The sequence below is a fragment of the Protopterus annectens genome, chromosome 2.part1 (genome assembly GCF_019279795.1).
Source record: "Protopterus annectens isolate FY-2018-M chromosome 2.part1, PAN1.0, whole genome shotgun sequence".
Taxonomy (NCBI): Eukaryota; Metazoa; Chordata; order Ceratodontiformes; family Protopteridae; genus Protopterus; species Protopterus annectens.
In genome coordinates, this window is record NC_056729.1 from 1,773,357,000 (window position 1) to 1,773,379,865 (window position 22,866).

Genomic DNA, 22,866 nt, shown 5'->3' on the forward strand with positions numbered 1-22,866 from the left:
ATATCATAGGCAAACCCCTTCCCTCTCAGTAGGGACTGCCCATCACTTCCTACCAGTGAGTCAGACACTTAAGATTCTAATTAAACCTAGGTCACCTTAGGCCATAGTAAGGGCTTTACCCCTCTACATCACAATGCTGGCTTTAGTAAAAAGTATTCTTTATTAGGTAGGGCCTACATTTAGTTCCCATTTAATGTTTTCAAAAAAGGGTAGTATGCATTTCATCTGTCTATGATTTCACAGGATGCCCCTCAGTTTACTTCATTTTTGTCTTAACTCATCACACAGTTTGACTTCTTAATAAATTACAGGACTGATCCTGCCAGTAATGCCAGACATGAGCTTCATACTTTTTATTGTTTAGAAAATGTACATTGACATAGAAACATGTTGTTTTATTAACATTTCAAGTGGATTAGAGTAATGTTTAAATACCATCCCTGATTTTGGGCCTTTGTTCTGACCTCCCCTCACCATTATTTTTGGCTAGATCCTGAATTCTTGAGCCAAGATATTGAGAGTAGAGTATTACCTAGCTAAGATGTACGACTGTTACCTAGCCAAGGATTACCTAGTATTACCTAGCTAAGATGTACGACTGTTACCTAGCCAAGGATTACCTAGTATTACCTAGCTAAGATGTACGACTGTTACCTAGCCAAGGATTACCTAGTATTACCTAGCTAAGATGTACGACTGTTACCTAGCCAAGGATTACCTAGTATTACCTAGCTAAGATGTACGACTGTTACCTAGCCAAGGATTACCTAGTATTACCTAGCTAAGATGTGCGACTGTTACCTAGCCAAGGATTGTCCATATAAGGTAAGAGTGCAGGAATAAGCAGGAGATAGAAAAGATGGGCAAGGCTAAGAATGGATACTGGTTGGCTAACAAAGGTGCCAAGACAGCAGTTACAATAGAAAACGACAAGATATCAGAGGCATTCTACCAGCTTCTGGAAAGTGATTCAGCAGATGGCACAAAGGAAGGATATCAAGTTACAGGGCAATGACAGAAAGATAAATAAGATAATCACCAGACTCCGTTCATAAGGGATGCCAGCAACAGCCAACTTACTAGTCCACAAGACATCAAAGGCAGATGGAAGGACTACTTCCAGCAACTTCTAAAAGAAAAAACCCTCACAGAACCTGTACTGCCCCTAGCACAGCCTATGATGAAAGAACAGGAGTCCCTGTAGAAGAAGTAAGAACAGCACTAAGGAAAATGAAGTCAGGGAAAGCAGCAGGCTCAGATGAGGTTAGAACACATATGATCAAGATATTGGGTAAGTTAGGGGACAAATGGCTGCAGAAGGTACTCATAGTAGTATAAAGAAAAAGGTGTAGCTCAAATGACTGGACAATAAGCATACTATTGCCAATGTGACAGAATAAAGGGAGCACTCACAACTGTGGGCAGTACTGAGGTATCAAACTCCTTCCATACTGCATGAAAGTTCTAGAGAGGGTGACTGGGAAATGTATAAGCCAAGTTGTAGACAGCAAGATGTGAGGTAAGCAGCTTGGATTCAGATCACGATGCAGCTCATCTGACCCAGAGTTGGCAGTGAGACAGACAGATGGAAGCAGCTAAAACTGAGAAAAGAGTCCAAGTAGCCATTCCTATATTTGGAGAAAGCATATGACTAGGTCCCAGAAACCTGATTTGGGCAGTCCTGCAATGGTTCAAAGTACCAGAAACATTGGCAGAATTAGTGTAGGCTCTGTACAATGACCCAGTGATGTAAACACAGTGCTTAGACTCAAATAGGGGTTCCCAGTGGAAGTGGGTGTGCATCAGGGTTCAGGTTTGAGCCCAGCGCTGCTCGCACTGGTGACGGATAACATTAACAAACGGGTCAGAGGAGACAGAGCAACAAAGCTGGCATATAAAGACATTGCGGCATTACAGGCAGACACTGAGAAAGCAAATTACAGGAATGGATTACAAAACTAAAGGCACGTAGGATGAAATAAAGATGTTACGGCAGTAAATAGAGGAAATGGCAAGAACCTGAAAACTGAGATTAAAGGGAAAATAGTACAACAGAGTAACAGCTTTAAGTATGTGGGAGGTATGGCTGAGATGAAGAGAAGAGTGCTGAAAGCTGCAATCAGAGTTGTTGAAGCCAGCAGGCAGTGAGTCAGGGGTAGTGTATGACAGCAGAATGCCAAAGAAACGGAAAAGTAAGGTATACAAAACAGTGGTACAGCATGGTACAGAAATATGGGCAGCATAGGTAAAGTAGTTGAGAAGGCAAGACGTGATGGAGTAGAAGTCCCTAAGACATTTTGTATGATGGACACTGTGGTACCGATGCCCAATTAGCTCTAATTGCAGCAAATGTCAAAGAAAACAAATGACAGTCTTTTGGGCACATGCGCAGAAAAGCAGAAGACTATCTGATGAGGAAGATTAGGAACAGACAGGAAGTCGGTCAGAAGAAATAAGGGTGTCCAGCAAAGAGATGAATGGATTGTGTGAGAAGATCTGTGACAGCCAGGCATGAATGTTGAAGAAGGTAGGAGACTGGCATGGAATTGGGAGATGGTAACATTTGAAGCAATGGACCCCATGTAGATATAACTTGCTGTTTTTGAATTTGTGTTGTGAGATTTTTTTTTCTCTTTTTACTGACACACAAATGTCTTTGTGCCACTCTTCCACTTCATTTTGCTATTATTATTGCTATTGTATTGTTAACTACCAGGCTTGGGGGTGATATAGGGGTTTGGGAGTTATATGGTGGTTAATGTGTTTACCTCATAGACAACAGGGTACATGGTTTGATTTTCACCTTTGAAGGGGAAAGTGGCTGGGCTTAAAATGGCCTGCACGGGCAGCTAGCCTAGCACTTGTCGAGGAATCTATGTATAAATTAAGATGATCATGTAGAAGATATTTTTGGGTTGGGGTTGGTATAATGGTTACAGTATTTACCTCACAGATACAAGGTGCAGGATGTGATTCTCCCCTTTGAAAGGGTACTTGGCTAGGCTTAAAACAGCCCACAAGGTCAGCTATCTAGTACTTACTTGTGAAGCTATGTGTCCAGAGAGATGGCACACTTGCACTTTTTGCGGTGAAAATAATGTTTACGTTTTTACATCACAAACATAAGATTTAGGGTTTGATTCTTATTCTTGGCTTAAAAGTGGTCATAAAGTACAGGATTTCATTCTTACCTCTGAAAAATAATCTTTGGGCTGGGGAATGGTATGATGGTTAAGGTGTTAATGCCACAGACATGGGTAATGGACTTGATTCTCAACCCTGGCTGGGCTTTAAATGGTCCAAAAGGGCAGCTAGCCTAGTACTTAGCTATGGGCCAACTTGACCTGTTACACTGTAGCACAGTAACATTTCATCCTAACCATAATCCTTCAGCACAACACATTTATTTTTCCTGTATGTCTTGCATGCACACTATTAGATGGGGTTGTTTATTTATTTCTCTTTTTCATAGAGAACTATAGGGAAATGTATTTATTTATTATTAATTTATTTATTTATTTACATTTGCTTACCGGGAAATTCCAAATGGACACAGGTCCTTTTTCAGTGGAGGCCCAGGGAGAAAAGCTCCACAGAACAATAAATGAGCAGCAGAGTACATGAAGAACAACTGAATATACATACAATAACAAGTAATACATACTGCAGCAAACATTACTATACATACAATATGAAACATAGTAATGAACAGATATACCAATAGCAAATAATACATACTGCAGCAAACATTAGATATACATACAATGTGAAACATAGTAATGAACAGATATACCAATAGCAAATAATACATACCGCAGCAAACATTAGCTATACATACAATATGAAACATAGTAATGAACAGATATACCAATAGCAAATAATACACACTGAGCAAACATTAGCTATACATACAATATGAAACATAGTAATGAACAGATATACCAATAGCAAATAATACATACTGCAGCAAACATTAGCTATACATACAACATGAAACATGGTAATGAACAGATATACCAATAGCAAATAATACACACTGCAGCAAACATTAGCTATACATACAATATGAAACATAGTAATGAACAGATATACCAATAGCAAATAATACATACTGCAGCAAACATTAGCTATACATACAATATGAAACATAGTAATGAACAGATATACCAATAGCAAATAATACATACTGCAGCAAACATTAGCTATACATACAACATGAAACATAGTAATGAACAGATATACCAAAAGCAAATAATACATACTGCAGCAAACATTAGCTATACATACAATATGAAACATAGTAATGAACAGATATACCAATAGCAAATAATACACACTGCAGCAAACATTAGCTATACATACAATATGAAACATAGTAATGAACAGATATACCAATAGCAAATAATACATACTGCAGCAAACATTAGTTATACATACAATATGAAACATAGTAACGAACAGATATACCAATAGCAAATAATACACACTGCAGCAAACATTAGCTATACATACAATATGAAACATAGTAATGAACAGATATACCAATAGCAAATAATACATACTGCAGCAAACATTAGCTATACATACAACATGAAACATAGTAATGAACAGATATACCAAAAGCAAATAATACAGACTGCAACAAACATTAGCTATACATACAATATGAAAGATAGTAATGAACAGATATACCAGTAACAAATAATACATACTGCAGCAAACATTAGCTATACATAAAATATGAAACATAGCAATGAACAGATATACCAATAGCAAATAATACATACTGCAGCAAACATTAGTTATACATACAATATGAAAGATAGTAATGAACAGATATACCAATAGCAAATAATACATACTGCAGCAAACATTAGCTATACATACAATATGAAACATAGTAATGAACAGATATACCAATAGCAAATAATACATACTGCAGCAAACATTACATATAAATACAATATGAAACATAGTAATGAACAGATATACCAATAACAAATAATACATACTGCAGCAAACATTAGCTATACATAAAATATGAAACATAGCAATGAACAGATATACCAATAGCAAATAATACATACTGCAGCAAACATTAGTTATACATACAATATGAAACATAGTAATGAACAGATATACCAGTAACAAATAATACAGACTGCAGCAAACATTAGCTATACATACAATATGAAACATAGTAATAACAAATATACCAATATCTAGCTAAAGGCTAGGAATAAAGGTAGGATGTATATACAGATAGTACTAAGCTCAAACAGAAACTATTCTAAACTCATATACCTAAATCTTATATACAAATATTGCACTAAACTCAAACAGATGTAAAGCAGATACTCCACATGAAGGTGGAACAAGCTAGAAGGACTAATGGGATGGAAGGGGAAGGCAGAGGAGTAAGAGAGGAGACTGAGTGAGTAGTATACGTGGTAGTGAGAGGAAGCTAGCTGTAAGTCAGGTGGGTATGTATTTGGAGTTGAGATGAAGTGAGGTAGTTAAGCATGTTATAACAGGTCTGAGAGATTGTGTGAGGAGGGAAGGGGAGGGTAAAGGGTGAGCCAGAGCCTGCAGAGGGAAGAATGCAATGATCAGACGGTGTGAGGCAGGGTGGCTAGGGGAGGGGAGAGGAAGGAGAGGTAAAAGGAGGGTTACTAGTGGGGATTGGTGCATGGGCATAGCCAGAGACTTTTTAAGTGAGTTATTAGTGCAGTCTTGAAGTGATTACAAGAAGGTAGTGTGGTTATGGGAGGGGGGGGGGGGGGGGTTGTTCCATAATCTGGATATGATGCAGGAGATTAGTGCTTCTCTCGCCAAGTTTTTGGGTTTGGTCACTAGAAGTAGATTTTTGCTGCTGGAGCATAATGGTCTAGTGGTGCAGTAGGGCTGAAGAAGGTTTTGAAAGGATGGGATGTTAAGAGGATGGTTTACTAACTTGTGGGCGAGAAAGAGTTGATTCAGGTGAAGAATTTGAGGGAGTTCAAGCCAGTCAAGTTCTCTAAGTGAGATACAATGGTGGCTGCCATAAGATGCACCACTGGCAAACGTAGCAATTTTATTGTACAGGCCTTGAGCTTGTTTAGGTCTGTTTGTCTAAGGTAGGTAAGTATAGGAGAGGCGTAGAGTAAAGTGGAGATTAGGTGGGAATTGGCAGCAGAAAGTCTGGCTATCTTGGTGAGGAATTGTTTGTTTCTGTACAATGTACCTATTTTTTTCTGAGCCTTTTTTTATGGTAAGAGAAATGTGAGTGTCAAATGTGAGATTGTTATCAATCTCAACGCCAAGTAGTTTGGTGTGTTTTGTTGGGGAGATGATGGTATTGTCTTTGGCTAGAATATTAATGTGGGGGATAATTGGGCTAGATTTAGTGGGCTGGAAGATGGAATTTAGTCTTGCTCGTGTTGAGTAATAACTGGGCATTGGCTAGCCAGTTTTCTGCAGATGAAAAGGCTTCCTGTGTGATCTTGTGAAGTTCATGTATATGTTCATAGGTAGGTGCTAGTTTATCGATTCAAGGGCCTACTTAAGCCTAGCCAACAAGGTTCCCTGGCTTACGCCACCCAAGAAAGTTATTTTCCTGTACCACTGTCGAACAGAGACACAGAAGTGATCCCAGAGGTGTATTTCCTATTTCCCATCCACTCATCAAGATTTTTCTTGAAGAGTGCTAATGAAGAACTTTGCTTGACATAGATGGGTAGCCTGTTCCAGAGTATGGGAAGTCTCTGGGACAGGAATCTATCTCTCCAGCATGTTCTGTTTATTGTGGTGACAAGGTTTAGGTCCCTAGAGTGTGTTGCTCGGAGGGATTGGGATTTCTTTAGGTGTAGCATGTCCAACAGCTCTGAGTTTGACATAGCTTTATATGTTAGGCAGAGATCACCTCGGAGTAGGCGATATGCTACGGAGTAAAGATGGAGTTTTTTGAGACGGTTAGTGTAGGGCATTGGTTTGAGGCCAGTGTTCCTCTTTGTGAGGTACTTCTGTGGCCTTTCCATCTGCTGCAGATATCTAGTGAGGTACATTTCAAAAGGGGCATTGTACTCTATGATGGGTCTAATGAGTGTCGAGTAGAGGGGAACAATGACCTCTTTTTTTCCTGGATGAGAACCCTTTTATGATGAGGTGTGCCATGTAAAAGGACTTGCTGACTACTATGGCGATGTGACTATCAAAGGAGAGACTACTGTCCAACTGGGTCCCAAGGTCTCTTATCACACATTCGCTGTTAAGTAGATTGCTGCCTATGTGGTAGTTCATGGGTACAGAGTTTTTACCAAAGGGGATGACACTGCACTTTTTGGCAGTGAGCTTGAGGCCATGGCTCTGACACCAGGTATCTGTCTCAGTGAGGCCCTTCTGTAGGATGTCCACATCATTTGGGTACTTAACTATGGCTCCTAGTTTGCAGTCATCTGCGAACTTTGTTAGCCAGAGGCCTTCTGTGTTAGCCTGTACTTCAGAGAAGCATATACCAAACAGGAGAGGTCCCAGGACTGAACCCTGTGGTACTCCACTTGTCACTGGTTTGAGGTCAGATTTGGAGTCTGTAACTTTTACAGTGTGGGTTCTTTCAGTGAGCCAGTTGGCAACCCATCTTGTGGCATAGGGATTTTTACCTAGTTTAGTGAGTTTAGCTATAATTCTAGAATGGGGGATGGTGTCAAAAGCCTTGGTGAGGTCATGATAGGCTGTGTGAACCACCTTACTCTCATCTATGGCTTTGGTGACTGCCTCAAAGAAGTCGATCAGGTTCATGAGGCATGATCTGCCATTCACAAACCCAAACTGGGTGGGATCCAGAGTTTGGAGGTTACCAATGTCTTTGTTTATGAGTTCTACGATGATATGTTCCATGGTCTTGCAGACCAGGCTCGTCAGGCTAATAGGTCGATAGTTCCCGGGATCAGTGGTGGCTCCCCCTTTTGTGGAGTGGGATAACTGTTGCTGTGCACCATTCAGTGGGCACAAAGCCTGACGCGAGGCTATTATTGAACATGGTGCTTAAGTGGGGAGCCAGTTCATTCTGAAGTTCATGTAAAACGCAGCCTGGGATGTTGTCCGGTCCCATGGATGTTGTGTTTTTGGAGAGTGCAGCTTTTACCTGCATAGTTGTGATTACAGGGACTCTGCATTCTTCTTGCATAGATATGGGCCCTTTAGGGGGTGGGGGCTAAAGTTAGCACTGAACTTATCTGCCAGGATGTTGGCAATATCAATTGGTTCTGTAATTTTCAAGCCGTTGTGCTGTAACTCAGAGCAGATTTGGGTGTTGCCATCGAGATTTTTGACAAAGCTATAGAATGCCTTGTGATTGTCCTTAGAATTAGTGGCAATTTTGTTTTCGTAGCTAGCTTTGGAGGATCTTATAAGAGATCTCAGCTTCTTACTGAGGCTAACCAGGTCCCTCCTCCACTTATGGGATTTTACTCTCTTTTGCAACAGTTTCTTCCTTCTGTTGTACAGTTTATTTATGGCAGGGGACCACCAGGTTGGCTTCCTTTTTTTGGAGGATAGCATCTTGGTTCTGTTTGGGATAGCATGATCGATGCACTCGTGTAAGTGCTTATAGAGTGCATTTGTGTAGGATTCAGCAGTTGTAACTGTATTGTCCATCTGCATGGGTGTCATGAAGTTCACCACTTCTGTCTTAAGAAGCATGAAGTTGGCTTTGGAGAAATTGTTTCCTGTGGTTTCCTTAATGGGGGGTAGGGGCAGGATGTGGATGTCAAGGGTGATTAGCTAATGGTCAGATCGGACCAACGAGGAGTTGACTTCAGGTGTGGAACACCAGTCACTCATGTTGGTAATGACTAGGTCTAGGATATTGTTGCCCCTGGTGGGGGTGTGGAAAAGTTGATCCAGGGCATTGGAGTTTATGAATTCCAGAAAGCGTTCAGCTAAGGAGTTGGTACACGAGTAGTTTTCCCAGTTAATGGTGGGGTAGTTGAAGTCTCCCATTATTAGGGTGTTTGGTTGAACCCTAATATTTTCCAGTTGGGGCTTAGCAGATGAGGGTGGAGTCATACTGTATAACAGAAGCATGCTTTGTGGCTGTGAATAGATCATCAGTGAACAGTGAGAATAGTAGAGGACCAAGGATGGAGCCTTGGGGGACACTGAGTGTTACAGGAGGTCGAGGAGGTAGGTCATTATGCCAGACAACTGATTGTTGGCAGCCAGTTAGAAAGCTGTGAAACCAATCAGTATCTAATAGGGAAAAGGACAGGTTAGTGAGAATGGAGATCAGTAGTTTGTGTGAGACCATGTCGAAAGCCTTGGATAGATCCAGAAATACACCAGAGAAGAACATGCCATTATTTTTATGATGAAGAATAGCATTAGTGAAAGAGAGCAAGGCGGTAGTAGTGCTGTGGTATGGCCTGAAGCCATGCTGGTAGTAGTGCTGTGGTCTGGCCTGAAGCCATGCTGGTAGTAGTGCTGTGGTCTGGCCTGAAGCCATGCTGGTAGTAGTGCTGTGGTCTGGCCTGAAGCCATGCTGGTAGTAGTGCTGTGGTCTGGCCTGAAGCCATGCTGGTAGTAGTGCTGTGGTCTGGCCTGAAGCCATGCTGGTAGTAGTGCTGTGGTCTGGCCTGAAGCCATGCTGGTAGTAGTGCTGTGGTATGGCCTGAAGCCATGCTGGTAGTAGTGCTGTGGTCTGGCCTGAAGCCATGCTGGTAGTAGTGCTGTGGTCTGGCCTGAAGCCATGCTGGTAGTAGTGCTGTGGTCTGGCCTGAAGCCATGCTGGTAGTAGTGTTGTGGTCTGGCCTGAAGCCATGCTGGTAGTAGTGCTGTGGTATGGCCTGAAGCCATGCTGGTAGTAGTGCTGTGGTCTGGCCTGAAGCCATGCTGGTAGTAGTGCTGTGGTATGGCCTGAAGCCATGCTGGTAGTAGTGCTGTGGTATGGCCTGAAGCCATGCTGGTAGTAGTGCTGTGGTCTGGCCTGAAGCCATGCTGGTAGTAGTGCTGTGGTCTGGCCTGAAGCCATGCTGGTAGTAGTGCTGTGGTCTGGCCTGAAGCCATGCTGGTAGTAGTGCTGTGGTCTGGCCTGAAGCCATGCTGGTAGTAGTGCTGTGGTCTGGCCTGAAGCCATGCTGGTAGTAGTGCTGTGGTCTGGCCTGAAGCCATGCTGGTAGTAGTGCTGTGGTCTGGCCTGAAGCCATGCTGGTAGTAGTGCTGTGGTCTGGCCTGAAGCCATGCTGGTAGTAGTGCTGTGGTCTGGCCTGAAGCCATGCTGGTAGTAGTGCTGTGGTATGGCCTGAAGCCATGCTGGTAGTAGTGCTGTGGTATGGCCTGACGCCATGCTGGTAGTAGTGCTGTGGTATGGCCTGAAGCCATGCTGGTAGTAGTGCTGTGGTCTGGCCTGAAGCCATGCTGGTAGTAGTGCTGTGGTCTGGCCTGAAGCCATGCTGGTAGTAGTGCTGTGGTCTGGCCTGAAGCCATGCTGGTAGTAGTGTTGTGGTCTGGCCTGAAGCCATGCTGGTAGTAGTGCTGTGGTATGGCCTGAAGCCATGCTGGTAGTAGTGCTGTGGTCTGGCCTGAAGCCATGCTGGTAGTAGTGCTGTGGTCTGGCCTGAAGCCATGCTGGTAGTAGTGCTGTGGTCTGGCCTGAAGCCATGCTGGTAGTAGTGCTGTGGTCTGGCCTGAAGCCATGCTGGTAGTAGTGCTGTGGTCTGGCCTGAAGCCATGCTGGTAGTAGTGCTGTGGTCTGGCCTGAAGCCATGCTGGTAGTAGTGCTGTGGTATGGCCTGAAGCCATGCTGGTAGTAGTGCTGTGGTATGGCCTGAAGCCATGCTGGTAGTAGTGCTGTGGTATGGCCTGAAGCCATGCTGGTAGTAGTGCTGTGGTATGGCCTGAAGCCATGCTGGTAGTAGTGCTGTGGTCTGGCCTGAAGCCATGCTGGTAGTAGTGCTGTGGTCTGGCCTGAAGCCATGCTGGTAGTAGTGCTGTGGTATGGCCTGAAGCCATGCTGGTAGTAGTGCTGTGGTCTGGCCTGAACCCATGCTGGTAGTAGTGCTGTGGTCTGGCCTGAAGCCATGCTGGTAGTAGTGCTATGGTCTGGCCTGAAGCCATGCTGGTAGTAGTGCTGTGGTCTGGCCTGAAGCCATGCTGGTAGTAGTGCTGTGGTCTGGCCTGAAGCCATGCTGGTAGTAGTGCTGTGGTATGGCCTGAAGCCATGCTGGGTGCTGGAGAGGAGGTTATTAGCTAAGAGGTACTCTAAGACTTGAGAATGGGTGCATTTTTTAAGTATCTTGGAAAGTGGAGAAAAGATGGCTATAGCCCGGTAACTGGAAAGTTCAGTGGAGGAGCCACCTTTATGGAGGGGAATGATGTGGGATATTTTCCACAGTGTGGGGACATAGCTTTCTGGTAAGGACCAATTAATTAAGATAGAGACTGGATAAGCTCGGGCTTTTGCTGCTATTTTAGGTATTCAGAGGGGAGATTGTCAGCTGCAAGTTTTGTAGGCTTAAGTTTCAGTAGAAGTTTTTTTATATAGGAGGTAGGTACTGATGAAAAAGAAAAGACTGTGGGCAGAGTATTTGGTTTTGATGTAGGGAGGGTGAGTAGAGAGTTGTGTTGTTTAGTCAAAGACAGAATGGTTTCAGTAAAGTGTTTATTGACTGAGTCAGCAATACTGCTGGAGGAAGGGGGAGTGGTAGGTGGGGGGGTGCCTACTTTACCTGGTTGGAGAATGGAGTTTATTGTGGACTAGAACTGCTTAGGATTGTGATGGGAGCAGTTTAGGGCAGACTAATAATATTGGGTTTTATCTTCTTTTATTTGCTTTTTGACCTTGTTGTGCAACTCTAGGAATGACTGTCTAGCGGAGGGGGGTTTTGTTAAGCGTCAGTGCTACCAGTCCTTATCTTTGATTTTCATTAGTGCCCTGGTGCTTTTTGTAGCCAAGGGGAGTACTGTGTTTTGACTCTGGCATTTCTTATGGGGGCATGTGTGTTTAGGATGTTTAGGAAGGTGCTACTGAAGAAGTGGACGGCTTCATCCAGATTGAGGTACTTTAGTGGTGTCCAATCACATTTTGAAGGGATGAGATAAAGGAGAGAGGGTTAAAGTTTACCCTATTTAGGATTTGCCTGTAGATAATGGATTTAGCACAATTTAAGTGGTGTCTCAGAAGGAATGTTGGAGTGTGGTCACTGAGTCTGTCTGGTAGACAGCTAGCTAAGTATGAGTGAGGGTTTTTATTGTCTAATATCCAGTCGAGAGTAGTATGTTTGTTAGAGTTTTTATTTATCCAGGTAGGTGACTCTATTAGTTGGGAAAAACCATGAATGTTTAGCTGCTGGGCTGGATGATTGTTACTACAAGATAGCCAGTTGATATTAAAATCACCTAGGATTATGGTTTCCTGGGGTAGGGAAATGTTAGCCCTGTTACTCGGTTTTCCAGGGGTAGGATGTTTTGGCTAGGTGGGAAGTAGCATCCTATGATGTTGATTGTTTTAGTTGGGTTTAGTTTGAGATTAGCATATATGATTTCTTCATTTCCAATGTGGGGGGCAGATGTGTTAAGGATCTGGATGTTGAGGTGGTGTTTAAATATTAGAGCCACACCACCCCCTTTCTTAGATAGTTTATCTACTCGAAGAATGTTATAACCTGTTGGGAGTATTTCCTCACTTTTGATGTGAGGTTTGAGCCAGGTTTCAGTCAGGATGAGAATATCAGTAGAGTATAATGCTATGTTGGCATTTAGGTCATGGGTTTTATTAGTTATACTTCTGATATTTAGACACATGAACAGGAGGTCAGATGGCTTTCTGTTGGATGTTAGTTGTGAGAAGGAGCAGCTATTAGGCAGATTTTTAGGTGAGGAGTTGATAATGGTAGGACCAGGGTTAGGGTGGATATCACTATTGAGGGCTAATTTACAAAGGGCAGTAAACATAAGTTTTACAAATTTGGTAATTAACCTGTCATATTTTAGGTGACTGGTAGTATGGTGGGTGTATTGGGATAGAGACTGTGATGGTATGACAAATGTAATTAGTAGGTGGGTGATGGATAGAAGTGAGAGAAAGGATGCAGTGATAGTGGTGGTGTTTGTCTATTATGGAGTTCTGGTAGGATGTAAGGTGTGCAAGAAGAGTGCAGGTAAGGAGAGGAAGCACATTAGATATTAGCATGCCTGTGTCAGATGAGCAGTTAGATTGGAAGTGGGTGGGGTACTATGGGTGGCAGAGAAGATAGGTTATTAGTATTGTTCTGATTGGTTGCTAGTTATTGGGAAGGTTTAGTGCCTAGAATAACTCTAGATGTAGTAGGGGTGGGTGGAATTAGGGGCAGAGCAGGGCTTAAACTCCTCCAAGCTGTGGATCACCAGGAAATGGTCAGTGATCTTTAGCAAAGGATTGTGGATGAATTGTTATTATACATTCAATATGTTTTTGTGGGGGGGGGGGTATTCAGATGTCCAACATGTGCCCCATCAGCTAGCTACTGTGCCCTTAACGTGCCAAGCAAGAAAGGAAACCTGGTGTGGCTACTGCAGGAGGAAGATAACAGAGTCATACTGAACAGCACTGATGAGGAACTAGCTTGCTGTCTACACAGAATGAACCTGCAGGAAGAGTGCTTGAGAGAATAAAATATAAAACAGATGACCAGGAGAATAAAAGTAGAATCAGAGACCTCAAAATTATTTCAAAAAGAGAGGAGATAAAGAAATATCAGGTGGATGATTGTATGAGAGGGTGCATTCTGAGCTCCCGGTCACTTGCAGGCTGCTCTTGATATACAATAGAACAGCGACAGATTACAGGGCAAAAACAAAATTAAGGAGTTCCCCCAAAAACATGTTATAAACAGGAGTTCCCTCACAAAACATGTTATAAACAGGAGTTCCCGCAAAAAAACATGTTATAAACAGGAGTTCCCCCACAAAACATGTTATAAAGGAAGCCTGATTTTAAAACAAAAGAAAGAGTCCTAAAAATCTCAGAAGGAAATATAAGAGCCAAGGATAGTAACCTAAGGACACTACAACTTGTTCGTCTATTTTGCTGTTCCATGAAAGAAAATAACATAATGTCTGCACAGAGAAGGTGGCATCTCTGTGATTTCAAACAGTGTTAACTGCTCCTGTATTCTAGTGGTGATAATTTCTTGCCAGAACTGTATCTATAACAATCTGGATGGAGTTTCACCAAGCTATGTAAAATTGTAAGAAATCCCCATATCCAAAAGAAGTGTGACTCAAAGAGTCAGTGGCAGAAATAGAGGTAAAATCTCCCTGAGATGCTATCAAATTCAGAATTCATGCCACTGGACCAAGATGGATGTAAAACCACTTCTTCTTACAAAGAATAGCAACAGAAAAATCAGACTGAATGGGCAGAATGGGGCTTGGATGCAGAAAGCAAAGAGAAGTGTTTAGATGAACCTTCTCCAAGAAAAGAGAACTGGCTAGAGGTAGCTCCACAGAGATTATCATGGAAATGACCATGTTTAGAATTTTTGTATCAGACGTAGAGAGGCAAACAGAATAGGCTCACGTTATTTGTAGAGGACACTAAGGCAGAAAGGACAATGGAAGATAAGGAAATAAACCATCCAATAAACACAAAGACACTAGCAGACGGAATTAAACACTGGTGATGCACAGAAGTATCAAGTATGCCATTTGGACTCAGATAAATCTAATGTGGAATGCTTGCCATGAGAAATGCCTGTCTGTTAACTCATTTAAAAAAGGCAGCAGACCAGCAACACATTGTACCCATCTTTTGAAAAAAATACTCTCCTGGCTTCCAAAGTTTCCACCAAAACACCCCTTCACTACAACACTGTAAAAGAAACAGAAAGGAGCAACACACCACACTATCAAGGCTGACATACCTCAGAGTAAACTAGACAAATATGAAGCACTTGATAAATTTCTGATCCCTACTAAAGATTGTGTAAGATCGGCAATACTCATCTTACAAAGCTGGAAACTGGAAGTGTTTCTTTTTTTCAGTTTACGTATCTCTTCAGCGTAATGCTAATCAATAGTTCAATCCATCATAATGCTGATAAGCATAACTTTAGAAGCTCAACAGTTTCTCACAATATATGCCATGCTACATATTTCTTTTACTTCTACATCCTAAAAAATATTTTCACATAAGTAATATAAAATTCGAGTAATACCAGAAATTACTTTCAAAGAGCATGTGTTGCTCGTACCTTGGATGTCACACTCTATAACGGAAGAGCACTAAAGTCCTTTTATACAGTGACATTCATTTTAAAAGGTAAGACTTTTGTTTCTTAAACAATGTCATTGTACAATAGTAATAATCCACTCCTGTTTGTAGCACAGAATTTACCCACAGTTTGCTTAGTTTAATCACTCTATCTTCACCCTTGTGATCAAACCACACCAACTGTGGGTAAATCCTTTGTTACCTACACCCAGTCATGGATTATTGCTAAAATATTTAATACATGCTATGTGTTTGAAGAATTACTGTAAATGGTATTTAGTTATTAGCTGTCCCTTTTATGACTTGTCCAGGAGCTGATCTTCTGTATGGACAAAAGCCTTCTTTCTAACTTGTTAGAAAAATACAGACAGTGGTTAATCATACCTCTGTTAGAACGTAAACTGATCATGTCTGAACCCAAAATATTACTCAGAATCCTTTCTTTTACTAAGTGGGTTAAACGTTTAGGATGCAAATGCTTATGAAACACCAGTGAGTATCCAAATAACAGATCTAATGGACATAAAAGGATAAATAGGCAGATGCAGGTTACTCATTTGTTTTTGACAAATGACACAATAAACATTTTAATTGTGTTGAGCACTGCATGCGACGTTTACATAATTACTTTATCTATCCAGTTCTAAATGTGATGCAGAATACAGCTTAAATGGTTATTTCTTGTTTATTATCTGACTCTGCATTCCCACAATAATGTCTGTTCTAAACAAACATTTCAGTGCATGCTTAGTTATTTACTTAGTTGTACTTTATGCAAGTTAATTTATTATTCACTTTTTGTAATGTTCATTAGTAATGACATGAGGTAGTATGCATCTGTACATTTGCTAATTAAATAACATGGATTTGTGATTTTAAAATATTATCAAATACAAAGAGATTACTGATTAGTTGTGGCTTTCTTTGTGTTACCAAATATCAATGAAGATATAGCTTCTTTGTAAAAGCATGCATGTTCCATATTATCTTTTTTTGTCTTAAAAATGCAACATTCTTAGCTCCCAGGATAATGTATGACAAAACTAATTTTGATAGATCACCATATTTCTGGTACTAAAAGTACTTCATAAAAGCAGGTACTGTTAAACTATTGAAATAGGAATATGATGCCTTGCTAGTCAATTCAATACATAATTAGGTGATAACCTAAAATATGTTAGTCTTGCAATTTTTTAAATTAAAAGTCTCAATTAAATTTACCTACCTGGGACTGTTTCTGATAAATTACGCCAAACTTGAAATTATTGCTGATTACATGTTCATCAAAAGTAACAATGAGCCGAGATGCCTGGAGAGCAAACACAAAACATTACAGACATGAATTACAACCATAATCCTAGGATCATTACACAGAAGTCTTAAAAGTACTATACCTGAAAGTAAAAATATGAACCGAAATATGCTGAGAAATTCTAAAATGGCATTCAGTTAATCACATATGATAATTAGTTCATAGGTTAGTACTAAGCTAACTGCCCTTGCGAGCCATTTTAAGCCTAGCCAATTATCCCTTGTGAGACTCAAACTCTGCACCTTGTGCTTGCAAGGCAAACACCTTAACCATTAGGTCACCCTCCCAACCTCCTAGTCAAATTAAACATAAAATAGCATTCTGATATGAACAGAGAGCATTTCAGGTTGCATTTATATGAATTTCAAGTATGCTAACAAAGCTCCACATCTCAATTGGCTTAACAGTTAAAAAATAAAGTAATATTATAAAAACTATCAAGACTTCATTTGTAAACTATATGTTGTAACTCTTAAGAGGGTAAGTGCTATATGGAAAAACTTAGAAGACTTTATCTAGCAAAGTGTAAATCAGGAATAAGCATACTTACATAGTCCCTTGAGCAGATTGAATGTAATATTTTTTTGTGCTGCCAGCTAATTATGCTGATTCTGGGAACACGGCATTCATCTTTTTGACATCTCCTTTCTCAATATAGTGGGTCAAAGACAGATCTTCCCACCTGGATAACTGGAAATTTTGACTTTGGATCCTGTGTGCGCTACGACTCAGTATATGCTTTACATAGCACTGCATATTATTTATGCTGTTTTAAGACAAACACTGCCTGGGACACTAATGGTAGGAAGCAACACAATTCATTTTTGTAACCGCTTGTCTTGGTAAGGCCCACAGTGGTAGTAAGGTGAGAATGGCAGTGCAGTGTCCTCAGTATCAGACAACCATCTCCGCATAGTCCTATGCAATTCCCAAAAGAGCTGAGAAATATAATCTCTCCATTAAGTCATGAGCTTACCCTAGAGGGCCCTCTGAATAGCAGGCCCTGCTTGGAACACCTCTCCTCACAAGCTGTAAGTCAAGTGACTCTACTCTGAGATGATATTAAATCATTGTTGCTGAGATCCTTATCATCTTGTCAGAGAGAGTCAATTCAGCACTCGTGAAGGTGTGTCATTTCTGTCCTTAAGTACACAACTTTACACTTTTGGTTGCTACCCAAAGTTCATGAGCATAAATAGGGAGGGAAAAATAGGAATAACTGATAAAATCTGAGCTCTGTCCTGTGTCTCATTTCTCCACCCCCCCCCCCCACAGTATGGTACAATGCTTGGAGTACTGCCGTCTGTATTACAGTCTACTGTTCAATCGGTTTACCATGAGAAGGACCAACCAGACTCCACTGAATGATAGAATTTAATGACCCACTTTTGCTAAAATGACAATGTCGAATTCCAACATTGTCGAAATATGACTTGCCGTAAATCTCGGAACGGGCTTTAACATGGGTCGAGACTGGGATGAGATTTGTACTTTGACAATATCAGGTTTGACATTGTCGCTGTTCGGTCTCCTGACTTCCACTGAAGTGGGTTCGAACCCACTTCAAACTTCTAATACCAAACCATTCAATCTTGTGATCAGCTCTTCACTTGACTTTGAACAAGACCCTAAGATACCTACATTCCTCCAGCTGGAGTACATTCTTACCCTCCTACCTGCAGAAAGGCAACAGTCACCCTTGGTGAAAAGTGTTAGGGGATGTAATCAGTCTTCAATGCATTTCAATCCATTATTGTCATTTAGAAATCAATGCCAGCAATGACTTCCTCAAATCAGTGCCAGCAATGACTTCCTCAAATCAGTGCCAGCAACGACTTCCTCAAATCAATGCCAGCAATGACTTCCTCAAATCAATGCCAGCAATGACTTCCTCAAATCAATGCCAGCAATGACTTCCTCAAATCAGTGCCAGCAATGACTTCCTCAAATCAATGCCAGCAATGACTTCCTCAAATCAATGCCAGCAATGACTTCCTCAAATCAATGCCAGCAATGACTTCCTCAAATCAGTGCCAGCAATGACTTCCTCAAATCAATGCCAGCCAGCAATGACTTCCTCAAATCAATACCAGCAATGACTTCCTCAAATCAATGCCAGCCAGCAATGACTTCCTCAAATCAATGCCAGCCAGCAATGACTTCCTCAAATCAATGCCAGCAATGACTTCCTCAAATCAATGCCAGCCAGCAATGACTTCCTCAAATCAATGCCAGCAATGACTACCTCAAATCAATGCCAGCAATGACTTCCTCAAATCAATGCTAGCAATGACTTCCTCAAATCAGTGCCGGCAATGACTTCCTCAAATCAATGCCGGCAATGACTTCCTCAAATCAATGCCGGCAATGACTTCCTCAAATCAATGCCAGCAATGACTTCCTCAAATCAGTGCCAGAGATGACTTCCTCAAATCAGTGCCAGCAATGACTTCCTCAAATCAATGCCAGCAATGACTTCCTCTCACAAACTTAAAAAAAATGATATTTTGCTGATAATACAATAGCCATGTTCCATAACTATCTTAAAGACAGAACAATCCTAATTTTTTCAAATAATATCTTCTCAGATATGGCAACCCTTAATTCTGGTGTACCACAAGGATTTCTTCTAGGCTCTCTGCTATTTCCTCTCTTTACTGATGACATCCCTTTAGACCTGTTGTAGCATATTACTGGAATGTACACCGATGTATGTTCATGGGTTCATAGGTGTGTACTACGCTAATGGCCCTGGGGCCTTTACAAGCCTAGCCCATAGGATTACCTTGGCATCGTGCCACCCAACCTTAGTTCCCAGTGCCTCTGTCAAGTAAAGCCACTGGAGTGATCACTGGGGTAAACTTTCTATTTCCCATCCACTCATCAAGATTTCTTTTGAAGAGGGCCAGTGAGGTGCTCTGCTTGACATATATGGGAAGTCTATTCCAGAGCATGGGCAGTCTCTGGGTTATAAACCTGTCCCTCTAGCATGTTCTGTTGATTGTGTTAATGAGGTTGAGGTCTCTGGAGCATGTGGTGTGGAGGGATTGGGATTTCTTTAGATGTAGCATTTCTAACAGAGCTGGGTCAGACATGGCTTTGTAAGTCAAGCAGAGATCACCTCTAAGTAGGCGATTTGAGACAGAGAATAGTTGGAGCTTTTTTAGTCTGTCCATATAGGACAAATGTTTAAGGCCTAGGATTCTCTTTGTGAGATACTTTTGTGGCCAGAAAAACACAGCAATCCCTCCAAAGAATTCTACAGATAGAGTTATCTGGCCCCAGTACTTGGCTTCAGGTTAACACACTGCTAGTTAACTCTGCCAACAACAATGTCATGATTTTTTTTCCAAGTATGAAAAATCGTTGGGCACTAGCAAAAGTAATAATTAATTATTTAAAAAGTAACACTATCCCCAATGTTAAAGCACAGAAATACTTCGGATTAACATTGGAGTCCTCTATAACTTCAACAACCTTACGACAAAATCACTGTTTAACTTCTTTCCCAGCTAAAGTTGCATTACCAAATCTCACCAACTACTGTTCTCTGCTTCATGTAAATCTATAGCCAAAAATATGTGAGTTCTAAAACTTGAATATTCCGTACCTCTAGTAAGAGTGCACTCTTCTTATAACTGTTTAAACTAGCCCATTGAAATAAAAATATGTACATTTGTTCTACTAACTGAAAAAAATGAAACTACTATGAAGTATTACAGGGAGGCACTGGCTACCAATACTGGGTAGAGTTACTCTGCTACTACAAACTTGTAAATTCAAATTCTTATAACAGGGTACTGTCCTCCACTGAAAACAAAATACCTCCTGAGAGACAAAATTATACACTTAGAAACAGCAAAGACAACAAACATTCCAGCACTCTGCAGATCCAGATTCAAGCAGGCCATAAGAGAGATGGCCTTTTACAAAACAGGGCTGCACTTTCAAATAACCTACCAAATGAAGTAAAGAACAACTACACTTTAGAGGCTTTCAAAATATTGTTAAAGGAAACCTTTTTTTGAGAAAGCCAAATGCTCATGCTTTTGTGATATAAGTAATAAACAAAGTTTCAGAACAGAAATCTTAATTTACTTACTACTTATTTATCCATTCTTGGCCAGCTTAGTCCCACTAACCTAGTAGATTCTTTTCAAGGAAACCCGAGGTGGTATTTATAATGCTAGGGGAAATTTGGCCAAGGCATCAAAAAGACTTCCTCTGATCTTTTTCAGTAGTTGCCTTGGGAACTTTTACTGCCACCTGAGCTACCACCAACTCAAACAGGTGGGATCTCTCTTTAACATCTCATCCAAAGGCCAATGCACTTAGAACTGCAGCACCTACTAATGCTTCACAACAGTGCCAGCAATCAATCTTCCTGGTTTGGGAATAGAACCCATAGCCTTCTACACCAAAGGCAAGGTAGCCACTGATACATATTCTGTGTTTTGGAAAAGGCTTTCTCTCTCAATAGATATAACATATGTAACAGTCCAGTTTTAATTTGTGGATTATGTATACTTTTTGACATGTATATTTATATATTTATTTATTTATTTCCAGTTTGATGATCAGGGAAGTCCTCTGAGCCCAGCGGGTGGCCTGGGGAGATAAGCTCCGCAGGAAAAATCCAGTTAAAGATACAGAAATGCATAATAAAAAAGAAGCTAGAAATAACAATGCAAACCAAAGAAAATTATGTACAATATTTACATAGCACAAAAATATCATGTGATTTAAAACACAAGTAATTTCAGAGTGCAAGAGAAAAATTATTTACAATATTTACACGGTACAAAGAATCATGTGGAAATTATCAGACACTGAGAAGCTATCATGCTTACAAGAAGCCTGGATGCACTGGAGGTGAGAGAGCTATAGGCTGGGAGAATGCAGTTACATTTCCATTTAGATGAGAGGTAGGAGTGAAGCTCAGTTTCAAAGTTCAAATGTAACTTATAAAAAATAATAAAGCACAAAGACCAGCTCACAGGATCAGACTACACGTTAATATGAGCGCTTTCATTGGCGTAAAACCATCTGACTACTTCAGATTAACTAAACATAAAACATCAATTCCTTTTATACAAAACAAATCACTTCCTTTTATACAAAATCAGTTCACATGATCCCTGAATAATGCATTTCTTAAAAGCTTTACATTCAATCAAAATAAAATAAAATCCACTACACCACCACAGTACCTTCTTCAATACAATTGGGAATGTTTGTGCAACATAGAATAAATAAAATAAATAGTGCAATATGCAAGTTTGGCCATAGCCTGTTCATTTACACAAGCCCTATTAGATGTCACTTATTTGAGAATGTCTTCAAATATGAAAATCTGCCTTTAATTTTAGTAAGCTAGAAATGGAAGCAATATCATTGAGTTCAAGTGGGTGTGTGGCATCACATCTCAGTTGCCACACTAGCTCCTTGTATTCAAGGAACAATGGGGTGGGGTGGGGTGGGCCCCCCTCCCTTGGTTCACTCCTTGTTCCAATGCACTGAATTTAAAGTGGTGGTTGGGAAATTCATGGATATGTTTTATTAAGGCATTATTCATGTTGCCTTTTCATATGTCATATAGGTGTTGGTAAATGCGTTTATTAAAGGAGTTAATGGTCTTCCCAATATAAAAATTGTTGCATTGTTGGCAAACAGCAACATAAACCAAGCTCTTGCTTAAACAATTAGGACGCTGTTGTAAAGTCACTTTACCATACCCTTTGATGTAAACAGTGTTGTTTTCCAAAATATAAGGACATTGGGCACAATGTCCACATTTTTTCATGTGCCCTTTTGTTTTAACAACACCCCCTCTTTCCAACAGGTTTTTTATGCTCAGATTTGTTTGTATGTTATCAAAGGTTTCTCCCCTACTTTTAATCTGTATTAGTATACTCAGTATTAACCAAAATAAAGCCAGAGTCACTTAGTCACATGCCTGTGGCTTTGGTAGAAGAGACAGGTTTGGTTTAAGCTTTGCTTCTGTCAAATGGCAATGTCTTGTGTGACTGGGTCTAGTGGTTAACCTACCCACAGCTTTGTCTTGTATTCTGTTCTTCACAGGGAAGTTGATATTAGTGACCAAGCAGTTCACCTGCAGCGCTGGTTGTATCCATGCAGTTCACCTGCAGCGCTGGTTGTATCCAAGCAGTTCACCTGCAGCACTGGTTGTATCCATGCAGTTCACCTGCAGCGCTGGTTGTATCCATGCAGTTCACCTGCAGCGCTGGTTGTATCCAAGCAGTTCACCTGCAGCACTGGTTGTATCCATGCAGTTCACCTGCAGCACTGGTTGTATCCATGCAGTTCA

The 22,866-nt window shown here is 40.9% G+C and overlaps 1 protein-coding gene across 2 annotated transcripts in view; it reads right to left on the reverse strand.

Annotated features, from left to right (window-relative positions):
• LOC122794633 (RAP1 GTPase activating protein) overlaps positions 1 to 22,866 on the reverse strand; it is a 1,835,311-nt gene that overhangs the window by 655,790 nt on the left and 1,156,655 nt on the right. For both annotated transcript variants that reach the window (XM_044063215.1, XM_044063214.1), the window contains exon 9: positions 16,452 to 16,535. In XM_044063215.1, coding sequence (XP_043919150.1) covers positions 16,452 to 16,535 — 84 coding nt within the window. The remainder of the gene's footprint in view (positions 1 to 16,451; positions 16,536 to 22,866) is intronic.